This window comes from Eptesicus fuscus, chromosome 6, assembly GCF_027574615.1.
Source record: "Eptesicus fuscus isolate TK198812 chromosome 6, DD_ASM_mEF_20220401, whole genome shotgun sequence".
NCBI classification, from domain to species: domain Eukaryota; kingdom Metazoa; phylum Chordata; class Mammalia; order Chiroptera; family Vespertilionidae; genus Eptesicus; species Eptesicus fuscus.
In genome coordinates, this window is record NC_072478.1 from 39,043,049 (window position 1) to 39,067,641 (window position 24,593).

A 24,593-nucleotide genomic window follows, 5' to 3' on the forward strand; every position below is an offset into this window, starting at 1 on the left:
GGGAAAACATGGGCCGGGGTAAGGGCAGTGCCATATATCCAGGTGTTTATTTGCCCCTTGTAAACACCTGAAGAGGAAGGCAGTACCCCCTGAAAGAAAACAAATTCGGGGGTCCTGTATCTCAGGAGCATCCCTAGGAGATGCTCTGGAGGGCGGGGAGGAGGGAGGGGATGCAGCCGGGTAGTGGGCGGAGCCTCGGCCGGCCTGACTCCTTGTCTCAGGGGGCGGGGCGGAGCGGGGGCGGAGTCTTCTCCCTAAATAGAGGCGCGGGGGGGCGGAGCAGGCATCCGGATTGGTGGCTCTTGAACCCGGAAGCAGTCGGCGGCGCTCGGAAGCCTCGGCGGCAGGCGGGAGTCGGCTGGTCCAGCAGCTGCAGAATGGTCGGCGGCGGCGGCGGGAAGCGCAGGCCCGGCCGGGAGGGGCAGCAGGTACTGCCCCAGAGGCGGCGCGGGCTCCGCGGGCGCTCCGAGCGATAGCTGGGGCACCGAGGGGCTGCTCACCGCACTTCTCCAGTGACCCCTGAGCGCCGGCCGTGTGCGCGCGGTCGGGGGCCGCTCTTTCCCAGAGTTCTGCTGGGTTTGGGGCCAGAGAAGTAGCGCCTTTGCATCTTCTGCTCTCTCCCGGCGCGGTTCTTGGGGGGCAGCTTGGGACAACCAGCAGTTCATTCATTCAGCCAGCCAAATTGATTGGCGACCCGGCACCAGCCAGGCGCTGTGCGGGGCGCCGCGGGTCCCAGATGAGCCCTGCCGCCCCTGCCTCTCGTGGGGCCCCCAGCCTCGGGAGGCGGGGCAGCAGCGAAAACAACGGGTGGCCGTAACGTTTTTGTTGGCATTGTAACAAAAATGTGTAGAGCGTGCTGTGGAAACATTGAAGGGGGATTTTAACAAATCCCTGGGAACTGTTAAGGAAGTCTTTTAGGGCAGCTCACCTGTGTGAAAGGGTTCGTGAAGGCAGAGAAGAGAAACAAGGGCTAAGAAATCGGTGCAGAGGGTGTTGGGGCACAGCGGAGAGTTCCGCCAGGCTGGAGCCTGGGAGGAGGGAAAGTAAGGGGCACCTGGTCACAAAGGCGCTAGTGGGGGGCGGGGGGGGGGGGGGGGGGGGGGCACATGAAGTGCGCATTTCTCATACTTTTGAATGATTTCAGAAGTTCTGTAACCGCTGCAGTACCAAGAGGGGGAGTCAGGCAGGAAAGAACTGTCATGGTGATGAGTAGAGTTTTAGAAAAATCGCTCTGGCTGTGTCCTAACTGGATAGGGTGAGGCAGGGTTAGAGGGCCTGATTCACTGAGAGAGGGCCGTAGCTCTGGGCATTCATTCATTATATTTGGGTCATGCTTTCTAGGAACACAAGGGCAAAGCATCAGTGCAGCCTCTGAAGGGCACAGCTGTCCTAAATTCTAGTTATTGGGGATTTGGAGGTGCTGAATTGGTGTGTGCTGTAAGGCAGAGCTAAAAAAAAAATAAAAATCCTTATCTCCTGGTCAGTGGACCGCTTTGACAGAGTGATAGTGTTAGAAACGAAATAACAAAAATAAAGATGAGTCTATAGAGACTATAGCTAACGATAATTGCCAGCATCTATATATTACCTGCTAAGACTTTTCTGTGTATTTTTATAAATAACACCGCTCATAACAACCCTGTGATGGCGGCGGAGTACTACATGTGCCCTTTTTGTAAATGAGTAAACAAGGCACAGAGAGAAGTTAACTTGCCCAGGGCCACAGAGCTGGAAATCAGAAGTCAGGTGTCAGTCAACCCAGGTCACCTCACCAGGTCACCATTATGCAAAACTGCCTTTCAGCAAGGTAGACTGAGGCTTTTCTTTCTAACATCTTAAGTCTGAGCCAGTCTTTGAACCAAAGATGGTTATTAAAACAGAAGGGAGGATAGGTCAGAACTTGATATGTTCCAACTGTTGTATTTGTAGTTGGAGAAGCAGCATGAAAGTGGTTGAATCTGTGCTTGGGAGCCAGCCCATCTGGATTTAAATAAATTCCTGTTCTTTCATTTTATACTTAGGGCCCTAGGGGTAATTACTTCAGTCTCCTCATAGGTAAAATGTGGATAATACTATCTAGCTCATAAGGTAGTTGTGAAGATTAAATGAGTTAATCCATAGAAAATCCTTATTAGAACAGTGGCCTGGCACATAGTAAGTGCATAATAACTACTTTTTTAAAATTATGTATTGTTTTTATTATTATTATCTTTATTAGTTGTTTGCTATTATCACCAGCACCCATTTTTGGATCCATATTTCAACACCTTTTTTGTTAAATTTAATTTGTTAGGACCTCAGGCACATTATAGTCCTTGGCATAATAAACTCTTGTCATTGGCCAGTGTGTGGCCCTCTTTTACTTTGTTTATTAATATAACAAACACCTGTAAACCTACTGCCCAACCTGAGAACTGAAACACTGACAGTAACTCTACATCTACTTGTGTTCCTCACCTATCCTCTAACTTCCTATCACCCACATTCAATGTAGCTACCATCCTGAATTTTATGTTTTCCCTTGCCTTCTTTTTATAGCTTTATCACCTATGAGTGTATGCCTAAACAACATTTATTTATTGTTTTTGAACTTCATAAAAAGGCTATGATGCTGCGTATAATCTTCAAGGACTTTTTGTTTCATTCAACATTCTATTATGAAGACTGATTCATATTGTGTGTACCTCTATTTCATTTTTACAAAGTGTAATATTACATTGTTGGAAATTCTGTAACTATCCCTTCTGTCAGTAGGCATTTTCATTTATTCTGTGTTCTGCTCTTAGAAACAGTGCTATCAAGAACATTCTGGTATGTGTCATCTTTGTAGGCTTTGAATACTACCTAAAGGAGCATCAATAAACTTGAGTCTACTTGGAAAATTGAAGAATATAAGTATGAGAAGCATTTAAGGTTAAAATTTTTCAACCTTGGCACTATGGTCATTTTGGGCCAGATAAGTGTTTGTTAAAGAAGCCCATTCTGTGCATTGTAGGATATTTAGCAGTATCCCTGGCCTCTGTCCCACTAAATGCCAGTAGCACCTCTCCAGACATTACTAAATGTGTCCCTTAGGGAGTTGGGGGGTGGGGGGGCAAAATCCCTCCTGGTTGAGCAGCACTGACTGATGAGAAGAATAAGAAGAGAAGAACTTAATCCAAAAGAAAGGTTCTAAAAAGAAAATCAGATTGCTACTTACAAAACTAAAGATAAGTAGCCTCCAACTGAATATTTTATCATTATAGAAATTTATCAAATACCTAACATGCATTATAAAACTTGGCATACTTTTATAATGAACCTGGTTTGCAGACATGTTGGAGATAAGTTTTATAACCTAGTCCTGGCATTAAAGGGCCTTTTGTGAAATAATTGTTTAACTGGTAAATTCCCTTGCATCCAGTTATTTTGGACAATTGCATTTGATGTGATAACTAAATCTATTTAAAAAAAAACAAATGATGAATCCTACTTACCAAAAGAAGGCAAAACCTGCCTTTTCCTTATTCCTCTTTTCCCACTTTTTACCTTTTCTTTTTACTTTAGTTATTTTGTTGTTTATTTTTTTTGTTTCTAATATCTTAGAGAAATACATTTAAAGACTTGCTGTATGAGTCCTCTTGACCACTATATATTATAAACTCTTTTTCTTATTTGCTCAAAAGAATCCCCAGATTTTACTTAGAAATACTATAGAGTTTACTTATAGAGTTTTAAAGTGTATCTCATAGAGTTGGGTAAACAGAAATAAACAATGTTATTTAAGGAAAGTTATTGAAATTACTGTTTGGAGAAAAAACATTTTGCATGCCAATTTTCAGTGTGAAAAAACAGTTGATGTGAAGAAGAGTAAATCCTGTGAAGCTGATGTCTCCAGTGACCTTCGAAAAGAAGTAGAAAGTCATTATAAGCTTTCTCTGCCTGAAGATTTCTATCACTTCTGGAAGTTCTGTGAAGAACTTGATCCTGAAAAGCCAGCTGGTGAGTTGTTCCAGAATCATTCTACTTCTACCAATGGAAAAGACAGTAGGAAACTAAACCTAGGATCTAAACAGTTCATAGAAAAGGAACCTTTTCAAACATGTTTCTAATAAGAGAAACATAAAATCATGCTAAAATTACACCACTATCACCTATTATCCTGGCAAAGGTAAATAATTTCACAGCATCCTTTGATGAGGGTTTGAAAGAAAACAAGTACTTTGATATGTTGCAGGAGTTTTAGTATGACTTCTAGCAACTTGTCTTATGGATTATGTGAACCAAAATTATGTTCAGTGATATTTATTGAAACAAAAAATAAGAAATGGCTCAAATGCCCATCAGTAATGCATCCATTCAGTGAGTACTCATTGTTTTAAAAGAGTGAATCTGACTTTTAGGCAATGATAAAGTATCATGCCTGAAAAATTTTAAGTGGAAAAGAAGAGTGTATAGAGTATTCAGAAGTCAAGGATGCACACACACATCCCTATATACTTCCTATGTACTTATTCTACTTATCTCTGAAGGAATACACAAAAACATGTTTTTGACGGAGTTACTTTTCACTCTTACCATTTTGTACTGTTTAAATTTTGAGCATGAGGTTGGGGGAGAGAAACACTCATACTCAGTTGATGAAAATGAATTATATTGGTAGATAACTGAATTTTGACAATATATCAAAATACTTAAACTGTGCAGCTACTACTGTAAAAATATTCATGGTTGTGTACAAATATGTAGTAAGATGTTCACTGAAGCATTGTTTATAATAGTAAAAAAGTTAAACAGTAAATATCAGTAGAATAGTTATAATGAAACATTGTGCAGGTATTAAAAATTATGTTAAAGAATTTAATTTCATGGGAAAATATTCAGAAAATTTAAGTGAAAACAGGACGGAGAACAAAAACAAATTGGAAAACAGCATGATCTCCCTTTAAAATATCTATATGTTTATATTTGTTTATAGAGAGGGGAATGTTATTACTGTCTGGCTATTGAGATGGGTAGTTTTACTTTTTATATTGCTTTAAAAATTAGTGTGTGCTGTCTTAACTTCCCGTTAAGCTGAGCATCTTCCCCCTCCAAGGAAACTGTGCTCTTATTCACGTTGTTACCTCTTCTAAGAATTTTCTTCCTTTCTCCAGCCCCACCTCTTATATATCCATGGAATTCCTGGAATGCTTACTTCCCCCTTAGAGGAACAACCAGACCCATCTTACATAGTAAGAGTGTACATTTGAACAGACTTCATGACTCTGGTATTATTTAACATTCTCCCTCTGTGATCTGAGATTGGAGATAGAAGGAATCATCCAGCATTTGGTTGGCTAGATAGATTGTCAAGGAGGCAAAGGAATCCCACAATGATAATTAGCTCAAGTGGAGGGAAGGGGAAAGAAATGTTTTCATTAAATAATTTATGTTCCTTAATGCACACTCATTTGTTATCTATCATGTCTCTCCCTTAATCTGGTTGTGCTACAATTATTTTAGGCTCACAACAACCTAGTAATGAGACAGGGTAAGTGTTTGCAGGTATAATATGCCCATAGAAAAACAAAACAGTCTTGCTTTGGCCAAAATAACAAATGGCAGGAATGTTTGAAATGTATTCAGTGGTAAATTTAAGAGGAAATCCTAAATGTAAGTGCCACATTTTTATTGCTCTGATTTCTTTTCCATTGAGTGTTTTTAACATCTTCACGTGTAACTAAATTTTTTTTTTTTTTACTTTAAATGGTTTTTTAAGATAATTGCTTAGAAATAGTTTACTAGTGAAAGGCATTATGTCCTGTCTGCCTCTAGAAAGTTATTGTCTAAATAAACTCATTTAATTTATAGATTCACTTTCCGAAAGCCTGGGACTTCAGTTAGTGGGTCCGTATGACATCCTTGCCGGAAAACATAAAATGAAAAAAAAATCAGCAAGCCTGAATTTTAACCTTCACTGGAGATTTTACTATGATCCTCCTGAGTTCCAGACAATAATTATTGGAGATAATAAAACTCAGTTCCACATGGGGTATTTCAGGTAAAGGAGCTTTTCCTCTAAAATTTAGTTACTCTTCTTCTAACAAGCATAAATAAATATTCAAGGTGCAGGGCATATTTTTCCCTTGTTGGTGGGTTCTGCTATTGCCATCCTAACTTACCCTAGGAGGGGTGAACTCTAGGTTTAACCTCACTGGTTTTTCCTTTGTGATTATCAACTTTTTCTGGGGGGAGGGGCAGTTCAAAAAAGCTCTTTTAGCTCAAGGAAGATAATTTAGAGCAGATACTGTGACTTAAATTAGCCATGTGCTTCAAGGGCCCATAGAGACAATCGGTAGTTAAGAATGTGCTCTGGCTCTTTCCCTTCGGCATGCCATTGAAGATCCTGGTGTTGCCCTGCACTCGTGACAGTCTTGATGCTGCCCCCACCTTACACCCACCAATAAATCAAATTTCTATCCAGAAAAAGAAGAATGTGATCTGGAGTCAGGTCCTACTGACTGGTCCTACTGTTTATTATCTGACTGACCCTGTGTCCGTCATTAGTGATTGAATTTCTGTGACTCAATTTCTTCTGTAAAAATGAGGATAATATGCATACCTAATAGAATATTAAGGGGATTAAATGGCTATGTGCAAGGTGCTTAGAATGTTAAAGAAATAGAAGTAGGTTGAAGGGAAAAATACTTTACCAGAAGAGATGCTGTCATTTAAAGTAAAGATTAACTGTAAGGTAAGAGAATAGAGGAAGTGTAGGAAACGTGCCGAGGGAGAAGCAATGTGGAACAGTAGAATGTACACAGTGCTGGAAATTGGGTTAGCATGGGTTTTACTACTGGCTTTGCCATTAATTTACCAGGACGTTGGCCGAGTGCTTCATCTCTCTATATTGGTTTCCTCAATTGTAAAATAAAAGAATTTGGTTATATGTATACTAGAGGCCCAGTGCACGAATTCGTGCACATGTGAGGTCCCTTGGCCTGGCTGGCGATCTGGGCTGATTGGGGCTGTCTTTGCCCAGTCCCAGTCAGGGCCGATTGGGGTTGGCCGGCTGGGGGGAGGGACAATGGGAGGTAGGCTGGCCACAGGAGGTTGGCTGTAGGAGTGCACTGACCACCAGGGGGGAGCTCCTGCATTGAGCGTCTGCCCTCTGGTGGTCAGTGTGCATCATAGCAACCAGTCGACCCGTTGTTCAGTTGTTCGGTCCCTTAGACTTTTATATATATAGATAAATCAGATCCTTTTGCTTTTAATGTTTTATAATCCTGTCTGTCCTCTTTTGCTTTTCTGTCTTTTTTTCACAGACTATAATACTACAGTTGAGATGACGGTGTATATAATCTTCCCTACTTCTTTTTGATAGGCCTTACTCCCCTTTTCTTATATTTAGTTACACAAGTAACTAGGTCCTAAGAATCTTTTTTAAAAATATATGTTTTTATTGATTTTAGAGTGGGCAAGCCGGGCATGTCCCCTGACTGGGAATCAAGCTAGTAACCTTTTGGTGCATGGGCCTAAGAATCTCAATTTTAGGTTCTGTATATAAGCAAGATTTGTCATTGCTATTCCTAAGAAACTTAAGAGCTTAAACCTGGCAAATTCTAGTCAAAAAGCAAACAAACATCCTACCTAATAAAAGAGTAATATGCAAATTAACCACCACTCCACTACACCCACATGCCACGCCCACCAGCCAATCAGAGCGAGTATGCAAATTAACCCAGCCAAGATGGCTGTGGCCATGGAGAAAGCACAAGGGAGGCTTGGGTTTCCCAGGCGATGGAGGAAGCCAAGCTTTCCACACACCCTAGCCGGCCCAGGCCTCCGCTTAAGGCTACAAAGTTTCAATTATAGAAGGTAAATAAATCCCCTGCCGCCACAGAGCGAGCAGAAGGCTTGGCTCTGCTCCAGGCTACAAAGTTTCAATTGTAGAAGATAAATAAACCCAGATACCAGGGCCTCCGCTTGGATCGCCAGGGGGCATGGCCGGCCTGCAAACCACCATAGGCCCCTCGCCCAGGCTGCCCCACGCCCCAAGGGAACCCACACCCTGATCCAGGACACTCTTCAGGGCAAACCAGCTAGCCCCCACCTGTGCACCAGGTCTCTATCCTATCTAATAAAAGAGTAATATGCAGATTGACCATCACTCCAACACACAAGATGGCTGCCCCCATGTGGTCAAAGATCCTGCCCCCATATGGACACAAGATGGCCACCACAAGATGGCCAGCAGGGGAGGGCATTTGGGAGGGACCAGGCCTGCAAGGGAGGGCAGTTGGGGGCGATCAAGCCTGCAGGGGAGGGCAGTTAGTGGTGACCAGGCTGGCAGAGGAGGGAAATTGGGGACAAACAGGCTGGCAGGGGAGCAGTTAGGCATCAATCAGGCTGGCAGGGGACTGGTTAGGGGGTGATCAGGCTGACAGGCAGAAGCAGTTAGGGGCAATCAGGAAGGCAGGCAAGCGAGCAGTTGGGAGCCAGCAGTCCTGGATTGTGAGAGGGATGTCGAACTGCCCGTTTAGGCCCGATCCCAGTCGACATCCCTCGAGGGTTCCCAGATTGGAGAGGGTGCAGGCTGGGCTGAGGGACACCCACCCCCACCCCCGTGCATGAATTTCGTGCACCGGGCCTCTAGTGTAGATATAAATTGTTGTCTATAGACCTAAAAATACTACTTATCTAATAATGTAAATTGTGGGCAGCTAAATTTTTAATATCTTTTGCTTAAATAGGGATTCTCCTGATGATCTTCCTGTATTTGTTGGTACAAATGAAGCAAAGAAAAACTGTGTAATTGTTCAAAATGGAGATAATGTGTTTGCTGCGGTTAGGTAAGGAAATACTTTATTTCAATCCCTTCCTAATTATATTTGTTTATAATTTTTGTGCTATATGAGGACTTGAGGTTACCTAAAAATTCTAGGTTTCTGGAGATAATTTCTGACTTTTGCAGGTAGTCTTATATTCCTCTACTTTTCACCCCCCCCCCCCCAAATATCTCATATATCTAATTATCTTATTTAATGAAACTATTCCTTAATGTTGACCTCACTTGTCCCATGGGAAAAGCAAAATATTTTTTTAGTGAAAACTGATGGTATTTTAAACACCATCACTATGGATTCATTGTAAGAACTCACTGTATCTAGTTCAAACACAAATATTTAATAAAGTAAAACAGGTGCTCATAACAACCTCAGAAGGGCTGATGGAGCAGCCTGACCCTCCAGGAATGAAAGATGTGGGCAGAACTGGCTCACCAATGGAGTTTGTCTCTGCCACCATCAGGAAACTGGGAAATCGGCAGCTGCTGCCACGACAAGTGCCTTCGGGACCACACTGTCTTTGATATAACCTGGGCCAATAAAATGGATGCCCTGCCCTCTGCCTCTCAGCCCTCATGCAGCTAAGGACCAGGTGCTGAGATCTCAGCTGCAGCTGCTCCAGAACAGTAGCTGCCTCTACAGCTATGCTCACTGGTGGGCAGCAGAAGCACAGCCTCCTCTCCCTGGTACGTCTTCGGATTTCAGAGGTGCATCTGCTTGAGAGAAGCTAGGTCCCATGTGGAGTCTGAGCTGAAGAATAGTATGAGAAATGCAGCAAGGTCTCTTGTGGAAGGGGCTTGGAATGGAGCTGAGCAAGCTAGTCCACAATGCACCAGCCTCAGACAGAATTCGAAGCTATTTGTTAGCAGCTATACAGTTTACACTGAACAAAAATGAAGAAAGCCATCTTTATCACTTTAAATACAATAAGTAGATAATGTTTTGTGGGACCTCTATTTATTACCCACTTTTTAAAAAGACTTATGCCTGTGATTTAATAATGCAGATTTGCAATAAAAAATTCAAACTAACTGGCCTGGGCTGCTATGTGTATGTCATACATACCCATGTATTTAAAGGGCAACTCGTAGACATCCAAAAGAGGTTCTTTCTCTTCTGATGCCTCTGAGTTTTATAAAATGTTGCTTGTCTCTGTTATACAGTTATATAGTATCTGTTCTTACAGTAAATGTTATCATTTACATAGAATTTGTAGTTCTTTTAAGCCCTTCAGATTTACCATTCAGTTGAAATTGGTGCCATGTTTATTAGAAATGATAGCTGTTTACTTGCCTACTGTCTGTCTCTTGCATTAACATGTAAACTCCATAAGGAAAGAGGCTTTCTTGTGTAGAGTATCTGTCCCATAGTAGATGCTCCAAATATTTTTGACATGCAAAAACACCTAACTTTTCATTAGTCTTATTAAAAATCTTTTTTAAAAAGAAAGTCATAGTAGTTATCTGAAATAATCCAAGACTATTCTGGTATTTTTTAGCTTTTTGGAGAACACAGAAAAGAAAAAGAAAAAAAATTGGTGATAAATTTATAATTTAGGTGAAGACCAGCAAGTAAGTATTTGAGTACCTGTTTCACTCAGATGTTTTCAATCTCCAATAATTTATCTCAAACATAGAGGTAAAAACACTATAATCTTTTTCAACTCTTAACAACTGTTTTAGTTTTTAACATTTTCCTTTTCTTAAAAAACTACTCCAGAACATTTAACTTAACTTATTTCTATATCAGCCTGAGTAAGGTCTTTGAAGTCAGACCATCCTATAGAATAAAAGCATAGTATGCAAATTGTCCGTTCGACCAGGGGGCAAGGCTGGCTGGGGGAAGGAAGGGAGGTCCTGGCCAGCGGCCAGTAGCCAGCAGCCACTAGGGACCCTACCAGTGCATGAATTTTGTGCATTGGGCCTCTAGTTTGTTATAAACAAATTATTTTTATGCCCCAGGAAACTAGTTCACTTTGTGCAAGATTGAATAGTAGTCAAAGAAATGCAAATTCAGGCAACAAAGATTAGTCAAGATTAAAGAGTGATAATACCAATTAGATGTTAAGAAACTACTGATTTAAGTGTGTGTGTTTTTTGTTTGTTTGTTTTTAATATTTTATTGATTTTTTACAGAGAGGAAGAGAGAGGGATAGAGAGTCAGAAACATCAATGAGAGAGAAACATCAATCAGCTGCCTCTTGCACACCCCCACTGGGGATGTGCCCGCAACCAAGGTACATGCCCTTGACCGGAATCGAACCTGGGACCCTTGAGTCCGCAGGCTGACGCTCTATCCACTGAGCCAAACCGGTTTCGGCTGATTTAAGTGTTAATTGGTAAAACTTTTACTAGTATAGAGAGCAATTTGAATAACCTTATTCTAAAATTTCATGTCAGATTATTAACATTGCCAGGTACTGTGCTAAGTAAGAAACATTTTTACCCTTAAATCAGCAATTCCATTTCTAGCTAGTTATCTAAAGAACTTCTGGACAGGTACACAAATATGTGTGCATATTACAGATTATTGATAAAAATTAAAAACTGGAAACATCAAATCCAATAATAGGAAAAATTAGGTCAGTAAATAATAGAATGTCCATACACTATAATGCCAGGATCCTTGTATGTTGATTTGGAAAGATGTTTGATATATGAAGAGGGCAAATAATAGAATAGTGTAGAATGATTCCTTTTTCATATTGTTTAATGAACATAGGAGAAAATCTAGATATACTCAAAGTTTCCATTTATCTTTGGACAACAAAATTTGGAGTGAATTTTTCCCCATTCTGTTTTTTTTTAGCAGTACTTTTGACCTCACAGACCTACTAAAAAGAACCCAGGGATCCACAAGGGTCCACAGTCTATTCTTTGATAACTGCTATTTAGTTAATGGTTTTAATCGTGACTTCATATCAGAACCTCCTGGGTTACTGGTTAAAAGTATTTGACTTTCAGCTCTTTTGGTCCTGCCTCTAGAGATTCCACTTCAGTACATATAGCACAGGACTCAGGAATATATATTTTTAAGTACACATTCCAGATATGTCTAAATGGAACACAAAATTATACTTCTTTAATTTTGATACTTCAGTTTTTTAAATTTATTTACCCTACATTTAATGAATGCTTAATTTGTACAGGACCCAAAAACTAAGCAGATTTGAAACTTATTAAAAGAATAAATTTATTTTATCCAATGTATCAGATCTTGGGTAATCTTGTTAAATAATCTTTTTTCCTCTTGCCTGCTGCCCCATCATTCTCTGCCGAGTTACTTCGCTCACTGTACTGGTCATGTGAAACCATGAGCTCAGTAGCAGTTATCAAAGAACTGTGTGTGACCCTCGGGCGGGGGTGGTCTCTGACCCCTTTTTAAGAGGCCTATGAGGTCAAAACTATTCACAGTAAGATGCCATTTGTGCTCCAGTGGCACAGGATATGAATGGTGGGTAATACTTGTTGATACCTTGACAAGAATCAAGGCAGTGGGGCCAAATTAGCAGTCATTATATTATTGAGGCAGTAATATAATGTGTGTCATGTAAGAATGTCAGTGATGAAGCAGTGAAAACGTTAGAGCTCTGTCATTGAGTACACATCCCTTAACATGCTTTGTGCTGAAATGGGGCATACCCAGAAAGAGAGCCCTTCTGCATACGCAGGTGTTGGTTTGTCTCAAGGAAGAAGCTCTCGTGTGACAGAGCTGTGAGGTGAACTTTCTCCACTTTTACTTGAGAATGACTGGCACACTGGTTATTCAGACATGAGTATTTGGCAGACATTTTCTCAAATGAACCAAAGAAAACAACTAACTTTATTTGTTGCCAGTGGTTAAAATTCAGGGTTTCAAAAACAAAAATTAGAACTGGGGAAACTTAATAAGCACCATTGTGAGCTTGACAGCTTTCACTACCTAACGACGTTTCTAATGTGACTAGTGGTAATAGTAATGAATGTGATTTTTTTATATTGTGATATATTAGAGTGAATATGATATAATGAAAAGTTTCAATATTTGGAAGATCTGCATAATTTAGTATTTTCTAAGTGATCATTCAAAGTTCAAGGTACCCCAATGGATTTTAATGAAAGAGTACAAAATGTTCATGGTTATTATTTTAGTTTGTACTTGGCAACTGTAAGCATCAGAAAGCAAACTATTGGAGAGTAAGTTGAAGCTGAGAGACAAAAGCTTCATACATTGCTACCAAGATAATCATAATAATGTGATAAATGTGGAAGACAGCAATTAATTGCCTTAAGTAGCGATGGAGTCTTCACAGACATTTTATTTAGGTCTAGAATGCCTAAGAACTTACTAGGAAAAAATGGGAAGAAGGATGTTCTAGGCAAGGTAGCAATATATGAATGAAAGTATGAAAACAAGAGACACGTGGTATTTGAAGGCCTATGCCATGCCGGAGAGGTTGAGGAAGAGTGTGAAGATTGGTTCACCTAGATCTGATGTCTTTAATTTGCTTTTTATGGTTGACAAAAACATATTCTCATGATACACAGCTGGTTATGAATGAAGGTAGCATTTGGTGTGAGTATGTGTGCTGTCATCAGAAGACATGATTTGGTGGTCTTGGTTTCTGTGGCACTGTAACCCGCCCCTACTAGTTCTGAACTTACTTTGTTCTCTGCCCTCAGTTTCCTGACATGTAAAATGGGGATAAGAATAACACACACTATAAATGTCCTAAGCTTTTTACAATGCCAAGTCCACAGCAAACTGTCAAATGTCAGTAGTTAATAGAAGCGACTTTCCTCCTGGGAGTCTGGCAGTGGCTACAGAGGAAGGGGGCTGACCTGTATTTCCAGCTCTTCGTTTTACCCGCCTGTTCTGCTGGTTAAAGTCTTAACCTGCTTATGATAAAACACAGTTATCTCCGTAACTGGCAGTAACAGAATGTACTGTTCTCATGCCTTTTGTATTGTGCTTCTGTATAAACTTATGAAAGTAGCTTTGCTTTCCTTTTATGTTTTCCAAATTTATCTTAAAACAAATTTGAAGGTGCCATTTTAAAAAATCTGCTGATCTTCAGTATTATAACAATGTCCCCTGGCGCTTTAAAAATAAAAAATTCTTTTGTCTACATTCTACTTCCTCTAATGCCAGACTCTTCCACAGCAGTATGTAATATCTCAACACCAAGTAATGCCACATAACACGTGGCTTAATCTCAGCTTTGTAAATATCCCTTATATCTTTATTGTAGACAGAGATAATACAAATTTGAATCGTTTGTTGGTTTTGAGGCTATTGATACTGCTTTTCCCTTGTTTGAAGAAATCTATTGAGAATTATGAGAGAGCTGTTGGTAATTATTCTGCAGTCTTTTTCCTAATGGCATTTGATGTTTTTAACTTAGCTCCCTTCACTTTCCCAGGCCTGTGTACTTAGTACAGTGGCCTGTCGTATAACAAGGGCTTTTACTTCTTTTTCAGATTATTTTTGATGAAAAAACTTAAAGGAATAACAGATAAAAAGAAAACTAGTTTCTTGAAATCCATAGATGAAAAGCTCACAGAAGCAGCCAGAGAACTGGGGTACTCACTGGAACAGAGAACCGTGAAGATGAAGCAGAGAGACAAGAAAGTATGATTCTTAAATCTGTTCATCGCTGGCTATTTTGCTATTTTAATAGGGTTTTTTCCCCTCTCTTGACTCCTTCCCACATGCCCCTTATCCTTGTCTTTTCACCTGCTGCCTCTTCCCAAGGAGCGCTGGATGCCACCCCCAGGACTTCCTCCATGGCTGTGTGACAGACGCCTGGACTGCCAGGAGGACCGCACTGGGGCAGGGCTTGGGTGGTCTGGGGGTCATTACAGGCTGAGTTATGTGCTATATTGCTACTGGGGTTGCCTAACTCATGCCAGTATTTCCCACTCTTTTACTCTTGTTTTACCAGTTACTCATTTAATAGAACTGACTGAAGGCAGCTTTGCATGTAATTTACTTACATTTCTTTTTTCAGTGGGTAAGGTCTAATGGCTAATGATTTAGTGCAAGGTGTCCTTTGGGGGTATTTGTAAAGGTATGCCTAGAGTGCTTTCCTCAGGGCCTCAGAGGTGGTTGGTTCCCTTTTGAGAGACAGTGTGTTTTCAGATTTGTTCACTTCCTCCAGAAAATGTGGGTCTTAGCAGTCCTCTCCTTACCCCTTCAGCATATCCTGTTGCATCTCTCCTAATGCCTGTAGAGTAGTGGAGTGCTTTGTAAACAGCAAATACTGTGGCAAGGTGTTGGATCCTTTGGGTTTATCACTTACAAATTTCAGAGTAAGTTCACAGACAAGCTAGAATTCTGCTTTGGGGTAAATGAGAATTCTATAGGAGTTTGTTCTTATAACCTCTGGGGAGGAAGGACATTTGTCACTGTAGAATGAGGGCACCCCAGTCTCCTTCAGCCTCTCAGCATTGTCTGCTGTAGCTGGTTTATCTGAATGTTCTAGGCCAAATGAAGTACTAGTTACTCCCAAATAAACTAGTACTGGTGATGAAGTACTTTAGTGTACTTGGTTATTGAAAGTCCTACTTTAGTTCCTTCTCTGATCATGACTCAACTATAGGGTGATGTTCTGGTAAATTAGTCACTAAGTGCAGTGTTAGCATTTCTTTCTTTAGTCCTATAGACCGAAAACAGTTTCTAAAAATATACATTTGAATGCAACACTGCAGTAGGGCGTTTTTAACATTTTAAAGATTTATGTTGCCATTTTATCTTTCCTAGTTTTCATAGGGAGGCTCTCCCACTTGTAAGTAGAAATAGGGGTAGCATTTTTCATCTCATTATTATGTATTCCTAATTCTTGAGTAAATACTGAGCTTGTATGTACAGAACAATTTCTTCCATCAGAGCCTTGTTTTATTTTTCTACCATCAACTATCATTTACTTCAGGTAGGATTTCCAAAACTGTAAATAAGATATGGTTGGGGTTTAAACCTCATAGGAATATTTGTCCTGGCCCACTCTCCTGTGGTTTGTGCTTGTTTGTTTGTTCTTTTTATAAAAACAGCTGGTAAAAACATAGATATAATGAAGAAAATAACTTATAAGACAACCATGATTTTTATCCTGCCAAAGACAACATATTGGTTATGCTTTCAAATCCAAGTTTGTTCTTTGTTACGGTATTTTCATCTCCATTTAATTCGTACTTTTCTAGTCCTGAACAATTCAGTTCCACTAGTATCTGTGACTTTGTGACACTGTCCTTGTGAGTATGAGAGTAGTAATATGTCCATTCCAGTGTAACAGAGCACTATACAGTACACTAGAAATCAGTGTTTTATACTGACAATACCTTACAGTGCTTTAGATTGCAAAGTCCTTATGATTTATCTCATTTGACCTTCAAAGCAAATCTGCAGAGTAGGTAGGAATTATCATCCTATTTTATAGATAAGTAAATTGAGATTTACAGATTTGTCCAAAATCATAATTGAGACAGATCTGAGACCTAAATTCACATCTTTAATAATTAGCATTCTTCCCACTCCATCCTCTTACTAATTGGCTATAAGCCACTTTGCCTTTTTTTTTTATTCCTAGACTAGAGGCTCAGTGCATGATTGAATCATGCACGTGTAGGGTCCCCTACACGCTTTCGCTTTTCGTAGTGGAGCTGGGTGCCTGTCCGCTGGTGCACCAGGCCTTTCAGAAGCCTCCGGCGCAGCGAAGGCTTCTGAAAGGCCTGGTGCCTGAGCAGACAGGCACCCAGCTCCCCCACTTTTGATGGTCCGTGGCCGCTGAGGGGGGCTACCCTGCTGTTGAGAGGCGCAGGGGGCGGGAGTCCCGCCCCCTGCGCCTCTCAACGGCCGCTGAGGAGGGCTGCCGAGGACACCTGGCTACCCTGCCGTTGAGAGGTGCAGCTGGGTGTCAGTAGCCCCCCTCAGTGGCAGTGGATCCGTGCCTCTCAATGGCCGGATAGGCCACCCCGAGTCCCGCCCCCCAGCCTCCCGCCGCCCAATCGTGGGTGTAGCGCAGTGATGGTAATTTACATGTTACTCTATTATTAGATAGGATTTCATTATTAAAAAGAGTATTTTGACTTAATGATATTGTAAAATAAGAGTATACCATTCTATCCACCTCTGATCCTTATGCCTTAGAATATTACCACCCTGGTACAGGGTTTTCCTAAATTTGTATTCCTATTGTCCATAATAAAATTAGGATCCTGGTGTTTTGCTAATAATTGATACTTCTTTATAGACAGTTAGTACAGTTTATTGTCTGTGGAAAATGTGAAAATACACATGGTGGTTTTTGTTGTATGTCAGCGTAAGATAAGTCATTGTATATATACCATTGTGTTTTTTCTTTATCAATACTGTTTTATGACCTGCTTTTTATACTTATGAATATATTATGATTATTGCTTCATATTGCTAAATTTAAGATATATCTACCTCATAATTTTGAGTGGCTATGTTTATGTTCAAAGTTTAGGTTGCTTAACATTTTTCAAACAACCTTGCCATAAATATCCTCCTACACCTTTATTTGCACACTTATCTGAACTTATCTGATTATTTCCTTAAAAGAAATTCCTAGAATTAGTTCTGTCAGGTATACATGGTTTAAGATGAGTGTGTGTGTATGTGTGTGTGTGTGCGCGCACACACACGCTTTGTTTTTTAATTTTGTGGGGTTTTGTTATTTGCAAAACTATAGATGGTGTTATATTCCCACCAGCAATGTATGAGTGCCTATTTTCTCTATATCCTCACCAGTACTGGGTATTATCAGCTCTTTTAATAATACTTCCTTATTTCAATTAGATTTAATTAGTTTTAATTCTTTGATTATAAAGGACATTAAATATTTTCTACTTCTCTGCCAGTCATTTGTATTTCATTTGTGAACTATCTAAAATTTGCCTATTTTTCTATCAGGGTTAGAATAAGTCTTTTTTCTTCCTTATGTTTTATTTTTCAGACTCCTTTGCAGTTGAACTAATATTCTGGCTTGCCTCCTGTAATAGCATGCCATTGTTCTTCCCACACAACTCAGGCTGCAGGCTTGTAATGATGACATGAGTAATAACAGCTAATCAGTTCATTGTTTTATAATTGCTTGAAGTCCTTATGATTCACCTAATTTAAGCTAATTTTAAAGATAAGGAATGTTAAACTTTTGCCTTGGCATCCAAATTGACTGAAATAAAATGTCATTAAGTTATATTTTGACAGAAATATTGAGGGTTTGTGTGTGTATTCTGTTAGGTTCGGGTAAGTTTTTGTTTGTTTAGTCTATTTACCATGATTAAGTTTTTGTGGTTTGCTTTTTTTATTCTTAAACTTAGGTCGTGACAAAGACCTTTCATGGTGCAGGCTTGGTTGTTCCAGTAGATAAAAATGATGTTGGGTACAGAGAGCTCCCTGAAACAGATGGTAATGTATTTCTCATGGACACATGTGCATATGTACATATATAAGGTAATATCTGGAGAAAGGCTTTCCTTCTGTGGAACAGTAGATGTATACATGTGCCTTTTGTGGGACAGTCACTAGACCTTAGTAATAAGGAGCAAGCTCCGGTTTTAGGGTCAGTCAGGCCTGAATTAAAATTGGGTTTGTATCAGTGTAACCTTAAATTATTTAACTCAAACTTTGTCATTTTTTATCTGTAAAATGGTTAATAATGGTGAATTTATAGGGAGGGGTGTTTGGGGTATAAAAAAAGTATGTAAGGTCTTAGCACAGTGTTTGCCTTAATAGTGCTTAAAATATAGTATTTACGCCCAGCCGGTATGGCTTAGTGGTTGAGGGTCAACCTATGAACCAGGAGGTCACGGTTCAATTCCCAATCAGTGCACATGCTTGGGTTGCAGGCTCGATCCCCAATGTGGGGCATGCAGGAGGCAGCCGATCAATGATTCTCTCTCATCATTGATGTTTCTCTCTCTCTCTCCTCTCCCTTCCTCACTTAAATCAATAAAAATATATTTTAATAAATATATATACATATATAGTAGTTACAGGCATTTAGGGAATTTAACCTAGTGCCTAGGTTACATTTTCTGAATTATTTCAGAATCTTTGACATTGGTCAACATACAAGATATTAATTATTGAAATAGTATGTTTTGATGTATTACTTTGCAAAAATGTTTTCATCTGCAGATAGATTAACTTAGCATTCAGAAGCCCAAGATCCTGAACTACTTCATTTGTAGGTATGAAAACACTTTGAAAATGGTCTATTCATACACAAAATATTATTATTGCTATGTTAAGAAAACAAAACTACTTCTCAACTCTTTCCCCTTCCCTTTATTCTCTTATTACTTTGAACATTTCTGTTGGCATTGCCTTAATTATCATCCTGTTCCAGAGAGGATACAACTTAGAAGTCAAAATTAGCACTTCCTCAAGGAAGAACCAAATATTCCTTCTTAGCTTATGGATTTGGCCATCCATTTATTTTTTTTTATTTCAGAGAGAAAAGGGAGGGGGGAGAGAGAAACATCAATTGATCGGCTGCCACCTGCACACCTCCCACTGGGGATCAAGCCTGCAACCTAGGCATGTGCCCTTGACCTGAATCGAACCCAGGACCCTTCAGTCTGCAGGTCGATGCTCTATACACTGAGCCAAACCAATTAGGACTTGGTTGTCCATTTTTTTAAACAGAACCAACCGGCTTTGCTTGGTGTTCTCTGGGGTTGGTACCTGGAAATCTGTATTCGTAACAAGTTCTCTACAGTGGCTGTTCTCAAACTTTATTGTGCTGCAGAGTTCTAAGCAGTAGATTGAGGCGTCTCAATTATTCAGATGTATTATTTTGTCAGCTTCACACCACATTAGAGGAGTTCCATGGGGAAAATGAATATAGCTGGGCTATAGAATATGGTAGCTGTTAGCCATATGAGGTTGAGCACTTCAAATGTGGCTACTATAACTGAGAAGATGAATTTACTTTGATTCAATAGTTTGTTATACTAGAGGTCCGATGCATGAAATTCGTGCAAGGAGCTCAGCCGTCACAGCCCCGCTTCACCCAGAAGGTCATTTGGAAGGATGTCCAGTCTAATTAGCATATTACAATTTTATTATTATACAGAAATGATTGTTTTGGGTAGTTGGATTAAATTAAATATCTAAAAAAAGTAATTTCATGTTTTTTACTATGGATATGAGAAAAACTTTACACGTGTAACCTGCATTGTATTTGTTGGACAGGATAATCTGTCCCCCTGTCCCCCTGTTCCACATTTCCTCCCTGAGTCAGGGTACTCCGTCTCTACTGGGGAAGGCATGTGGGCTCTCCTTACTGTCTAGTCTTCTGTTTACATTCTTCTCTTCAGCCTCTTCGAACTCGTCTATTCGAAGTTTTGACAAGCAGAATTAGTGTGTTGTTTGGGAAAGGGTGAGAACATGTTACAGAAATAGCAGTCTCTAAAACTGCAGGGTTGGTGGGTTTTAAATTGTAGTGCCTGGAATAAACCCTGTTACCCTCCCCTGCTTGTGGTCCTGGGGTTTTATGTGCAAGATCATTTTTATTTCCCTCAACTTTTTCTTAACATTCTAAACATTAAATCCTTCAGTAGCTTAATTATTTTTGAATGAGAAATGGTAGCAAGACATAAAGGACCTAAAACCATCGTGCTCCTGCCTAGTGTTATTTGCTAAGAGGAGTAATTAATTGACTGGCAGCTTGTCAGTGTGTGAAAGTGTTCAGCGTATTACAGTATGATAACCATGCCAAAGTTAAAAGCCCTAGTATATCTTTACCACCTCTGGTAATCCTTATATTTGTAGTTAATACCAATAGAATATTGTGCCTCATACATGTAACTTGATAGCTATGTATCATTCTTGGGTGTGATTGTTAAGGTTTAAACAAATCCTTGTCTCCCTACTTAATTAGCCACTTAATTTAAAGATGTGTTTCGTTGGTTTTAGTAATTGCCATTCTTTTCATTATTGGATAATCCTCAGAGATAGTTTCTCAAAAAGAAGGTCTAATTAGATGTTCAGTATCTTCATTCTCATATGCACCCTGAGATCTGACACACATTGGCATCCAGCAGATACTAAGAAAAATGTTGAAAGCCAAAAGAGAAATGTTCTATATATTTAAACATTAGAAATTTTCTGTGTTCTTTCTTCTAATTACACTTCTGCCATAGCTGCATTTCTTCCACTTCGGTAAAGGTTTGATTTTGAAATGTTTTATTGTTGTCTTTTCCTGTATTTTTTTAAATAAGGAAGGACAGAACAAAAAGGAATGAACTTTACTGTCTATTTGGATTTTATTTAATCCAACTCCTAATAAAGACTAGCCCAGGGGTGGTTGCATATGATCTCTGTTGCCATATTCTTTTTTGTTTATTTTTTTCCACCTTTTAAAAACGGAAAAACATTCTTAGCTTGAGGGCAGTTAAAAATGGGGGTTGGGCTAGGTTTGGCCATAGTTTGCCAATCCCTGGACTAGCCTACTGAACATCGTTGAAAGCTTAGTGAAATCATGATTACAACTAGATCCACTGAAATACATTTTGCTAATACAAGAAATCATTTTGTTAAGCCATTTTTATGCTTGAATCTTAATTAGAAAAATTATAAAATTACCATTCTAAATTACGTTGCCATCCAAGGTTATATCAATAGTATGAAAAGTCCTATGAAGAAAAAAAAAACCCAGCTGATATTTTTACTTCTGAAGATGATTATAGATAATTTTTAATATCATTGATTTCTTTCAGCCAACCTCAAGAGAATTTGCAAGGCAATTGTTGAGGCACCAAGTGATGAGGAGAGACTAAAGGCTTTTGCTCCCATTCAGGAAATGATGACCTTTGTGCAGTTTGCTAATGACGAATGTGACTATGGCATGGGGCTAGAGTTGGGAATGGACCTCTTTTGTTATGGTTCACATGTGAGTAAAAAATCACCAGCAAACCTCCCCCTGTTCCCGTCACACATGCATGCACATTACATACCCAAGTTCTAGCACAGGTAGGGTATGTATTTCAAAAGGAGCTTTTTGAAGTGATTTTAAAGCAGATATTTAAAAAATACCTTTTATTTGAAATTCATCTTCTATTCTGGCAAAGGTGACTTACCAAGATTATTTGCCTTCAGGTTTACATTAAATTTACTTTAGATGTATTAAGGGGACATCATACATGTGTGGGTATGCACACACCTTTCCCAGGGCGTCATTTCATTTCCTACTGTGATGGGGGAGTTATTTGTTCTTGTGCTTGAATTCCTAGATGAAGAATAAATACTATTTTAAAATAGCTTTAGCCCTAGCCAGTTTGGGTCAGTGGGTAGAGCAAGCATCGGCCTGTGGATCAAAGGGTCCCGGGTTCATTTCCCGTCAAAAGCACGTACCTTGGTTGCAGGCTACTCCTAGGCCTGGGCCCTCCCTGGTCAGGGCTCATGCAGGAGGCAACCAATCGATGTGTTTTTCTCACATCAAAGTTTCTGCCTTGCCCTCTCTCTTCATCTCTCCCTAAAAATCAATGGAAAAATATCCTCGAGTGAGGATTAGCAAAAAAAATTTTTAAATAGGCTTTAAATTACTTAAAATATATAAGATGCTAGTTAATCATTAGCTAATTAAATAGGACAGACTTACCCAACAGTTAAATCAGTGCTTACTCAACTATAGTTGACTCAACTATAGTTGAGGTCAAAGAGACAAGAAGGTGTAGTGGCTTCAATGTGTTTCTAGGGCTAGCCTGTTCGGTTTTAAATTACATCTACCCCACTTAAATGCTGTATAAAATTTGGCAACTTTTCCATAACCATTTTATTCTCTCCTTACCTATAAAATATGTCTGCACACAGACCATTTAATTCCTGTGATGTCACCTACAAAGCACAGAGAGGTAAACCACCTTGCACAGGCAGTCTGGTTCCCGAGTCAGCATCTAAGTTAGTAATTCCCAAACTGTAAAGAGCATAGGAATCACCTAGAGATACTGTTCAAATGCAGGCTGCTTCAGTAGATCTGGGGTGAGGCCTGAGAAGCCATGTTTCTGACATGCTCCCAGGTGATGCTAATGCTGCCGCTTGCAGGAGCTGGACCAAGCCGGCAGCTCACATTAGCATGCATTAGTCATCTACAGGGCTGTTCAGGCACAGATGGCTGCATCCCCCCTCCCCAAAGTGTTTCTTGGGTCCTGAGAATTTGTAGGTCTGGTGAGTCTCATTTGAGAATTCTGCTTCCTCTAAACCACATGACTGTCTTTCCTCTGCCTTCCTCATGTATGCTTACCAGTAAAAATAATCCAAATGTTTAACAACTAGAATGACAGTCCTTGATAAACCAGAATAGTGCTTGGCCATGCCAGGAAATGAACGAGTTTAATAAAAAACATGATTGCTGTGAAAAGTTAAGTCACATATAAGAATATATGAAAAGGTGTTATTACACAGAACCTAGAGCATAGGAAGTGCTGATTCATGTTTACCAACAAAAGCATTGCCAGTTTTTCTTCTAGTAAATAATAGCAGTAGTCTAAGTCACTTGATAACCCAGGCAGTAGCTTAAAGGATGGAGGGGTTTAACATGGTGGGTGGAGGAGAGAGAAGGAATTTGAAAAGGGATTGATTTGAAAACTCAAATTCAGTATACCTATTCGTAACAAGGTAAAAACATTTTATTATATAGTTTGGAGAAAAAAAAAATTAAATAAAGGTTGATCAACCTTATCTAAGGAAATAGGGAAGCTTAAGTTTTTGACTTGGTTTTCTTCTGAATTTCCTTCAGAATATGCCATTAGTCTTTTAGAGCTACAAAGTTGCCTCTTGGACAGAATGCCAGTTGTCTGTCTCAAAATTCAATACTAATCAATTGACAAAGTAGCTAAAATGATTTGGGGAGTATGCTTTGTTAAATGAGTGCTTTTTAAATGTATTTTCTGTTACCAGGGCATCTGCTTTATTCTCTACTTAATGTTATTTTATTTTTCAGTATTTTCATAAAGTTGCTGGCCAGCTTTTACCTCTTGCATACAATCTGTTGAAGAGGAATCTCTTTGCAGAAATTATTGAAGATCATCTGGCAAACAGAAGTAAAGAGAACACAGACCAGCTTGCAGCATGAGTGAGAGCTGGCTTTCCTTAATGTACAATATTTTAAAGCATTAATATTAAACTTGTGATTTTTGTTTGTTTTTAAGGGGTAGAGAAAATAAACTGATGGAAACATTTACTAAAACTTTCTATAAATCTCGTGTTTTTTTTTTTTTTCTTTTAATTGTTGACAGAATTACAGATGTCTCCCATTTTCTCCCTTTTTGCCCCCTTCCAACCAACCCCCACCTCATCCTACCCCATGTCTGTGTCTATGGGTTATGCATATATGTTCTTTGGTTAATCTCTTCCTGTCCCCTCCCACTGAGATGTTACTGTTCCATACATCCATACCTCTGGACCTATTTTGTCATTTTATTTTGCTTATTAGATTCCATTATAAGTGAGATCATGTGATATTTGTTGTTCTCTAACTGGCTTATTTCGCTTGGCATAATAATTGCGAGGCCCATCACTGCTGTCTCAAAAGGTAAGAGTACCATCTTTTTTTTACAGCTGCATAGTATTCCATGGTGTAAATCTACTTTTTTTAATCCACTCATCTACGGATGGGCACTTAGGCTGTTTCCAGATCTTAGCTATCCTATATAGTAAAAGGCTAATATGCAAATTAACCGAATGGAGGAACGACTGGACGCTATGATATGCACCGACCACCAGGGGGCAGACGCTCAATGCAGGAGCTGCCCCCTGATGGTCAGTGCGCTCCCACAGGGG

At 39.6% G+C, this 24,593-nt stretch overlaps 1 protein-coding gene across 1 annotated transcript; it reads left to right on the top strand.

Annotated features, from left to right (window-relative positions):
- The first annotated feature begins 331 nt into the window (after positions 1-331).
- Positions 332-23,992, top strand: LOC103298467 (histone PARylation factor 1). The gene is made up of 8 exons (XM_008155231.3): positions 332-428; positions 3,822-3,981; positions 5,833-6,022; positions 8,715-8,813; positions 14,267-14,417; positions 18,128-18,215; positions 21,533-21,705; positions 23,755-23,992. The coding sequence occupies exons 1-8, from the start codon at positions 378-380 to the stop codon at positions 23,884-23,886; spliced, it is 1,044 nt and encodes a 347-aa protein (XP_008153453.1). The 5' UTR covers positions 332-377; the 3' UTR covers positions 23,887-23,992.
- Positions 23,993-24,593: the final 601 nt, after the last annotated feature.

Bases quoted from the DNA above. Each gene is read 5' to 3' on its own strand.
- LOC103298467 (XM_008155231.3), top strand. From the start codon at position 378: ATGGTCGGCGGCGGCGGCGGGAAGCGCAGGCCCGGCCGGGAGGGGCAG. The intron at 3,982-5,832 runs GTGAGTTGTTCC...TTTAATTTATAG, and splicing joins TGATCCTGAAAAGCCAGCTG to ATTCACTTTCCGAAAGCCTG. The intron at 8,814-14,266 runs GTAAGGAAATAC...CTTCTTTTTCAG, and splicing joins AATGTGTTTGCTGCGGTTAG to ATTATTTTTGATGAAAAAAC.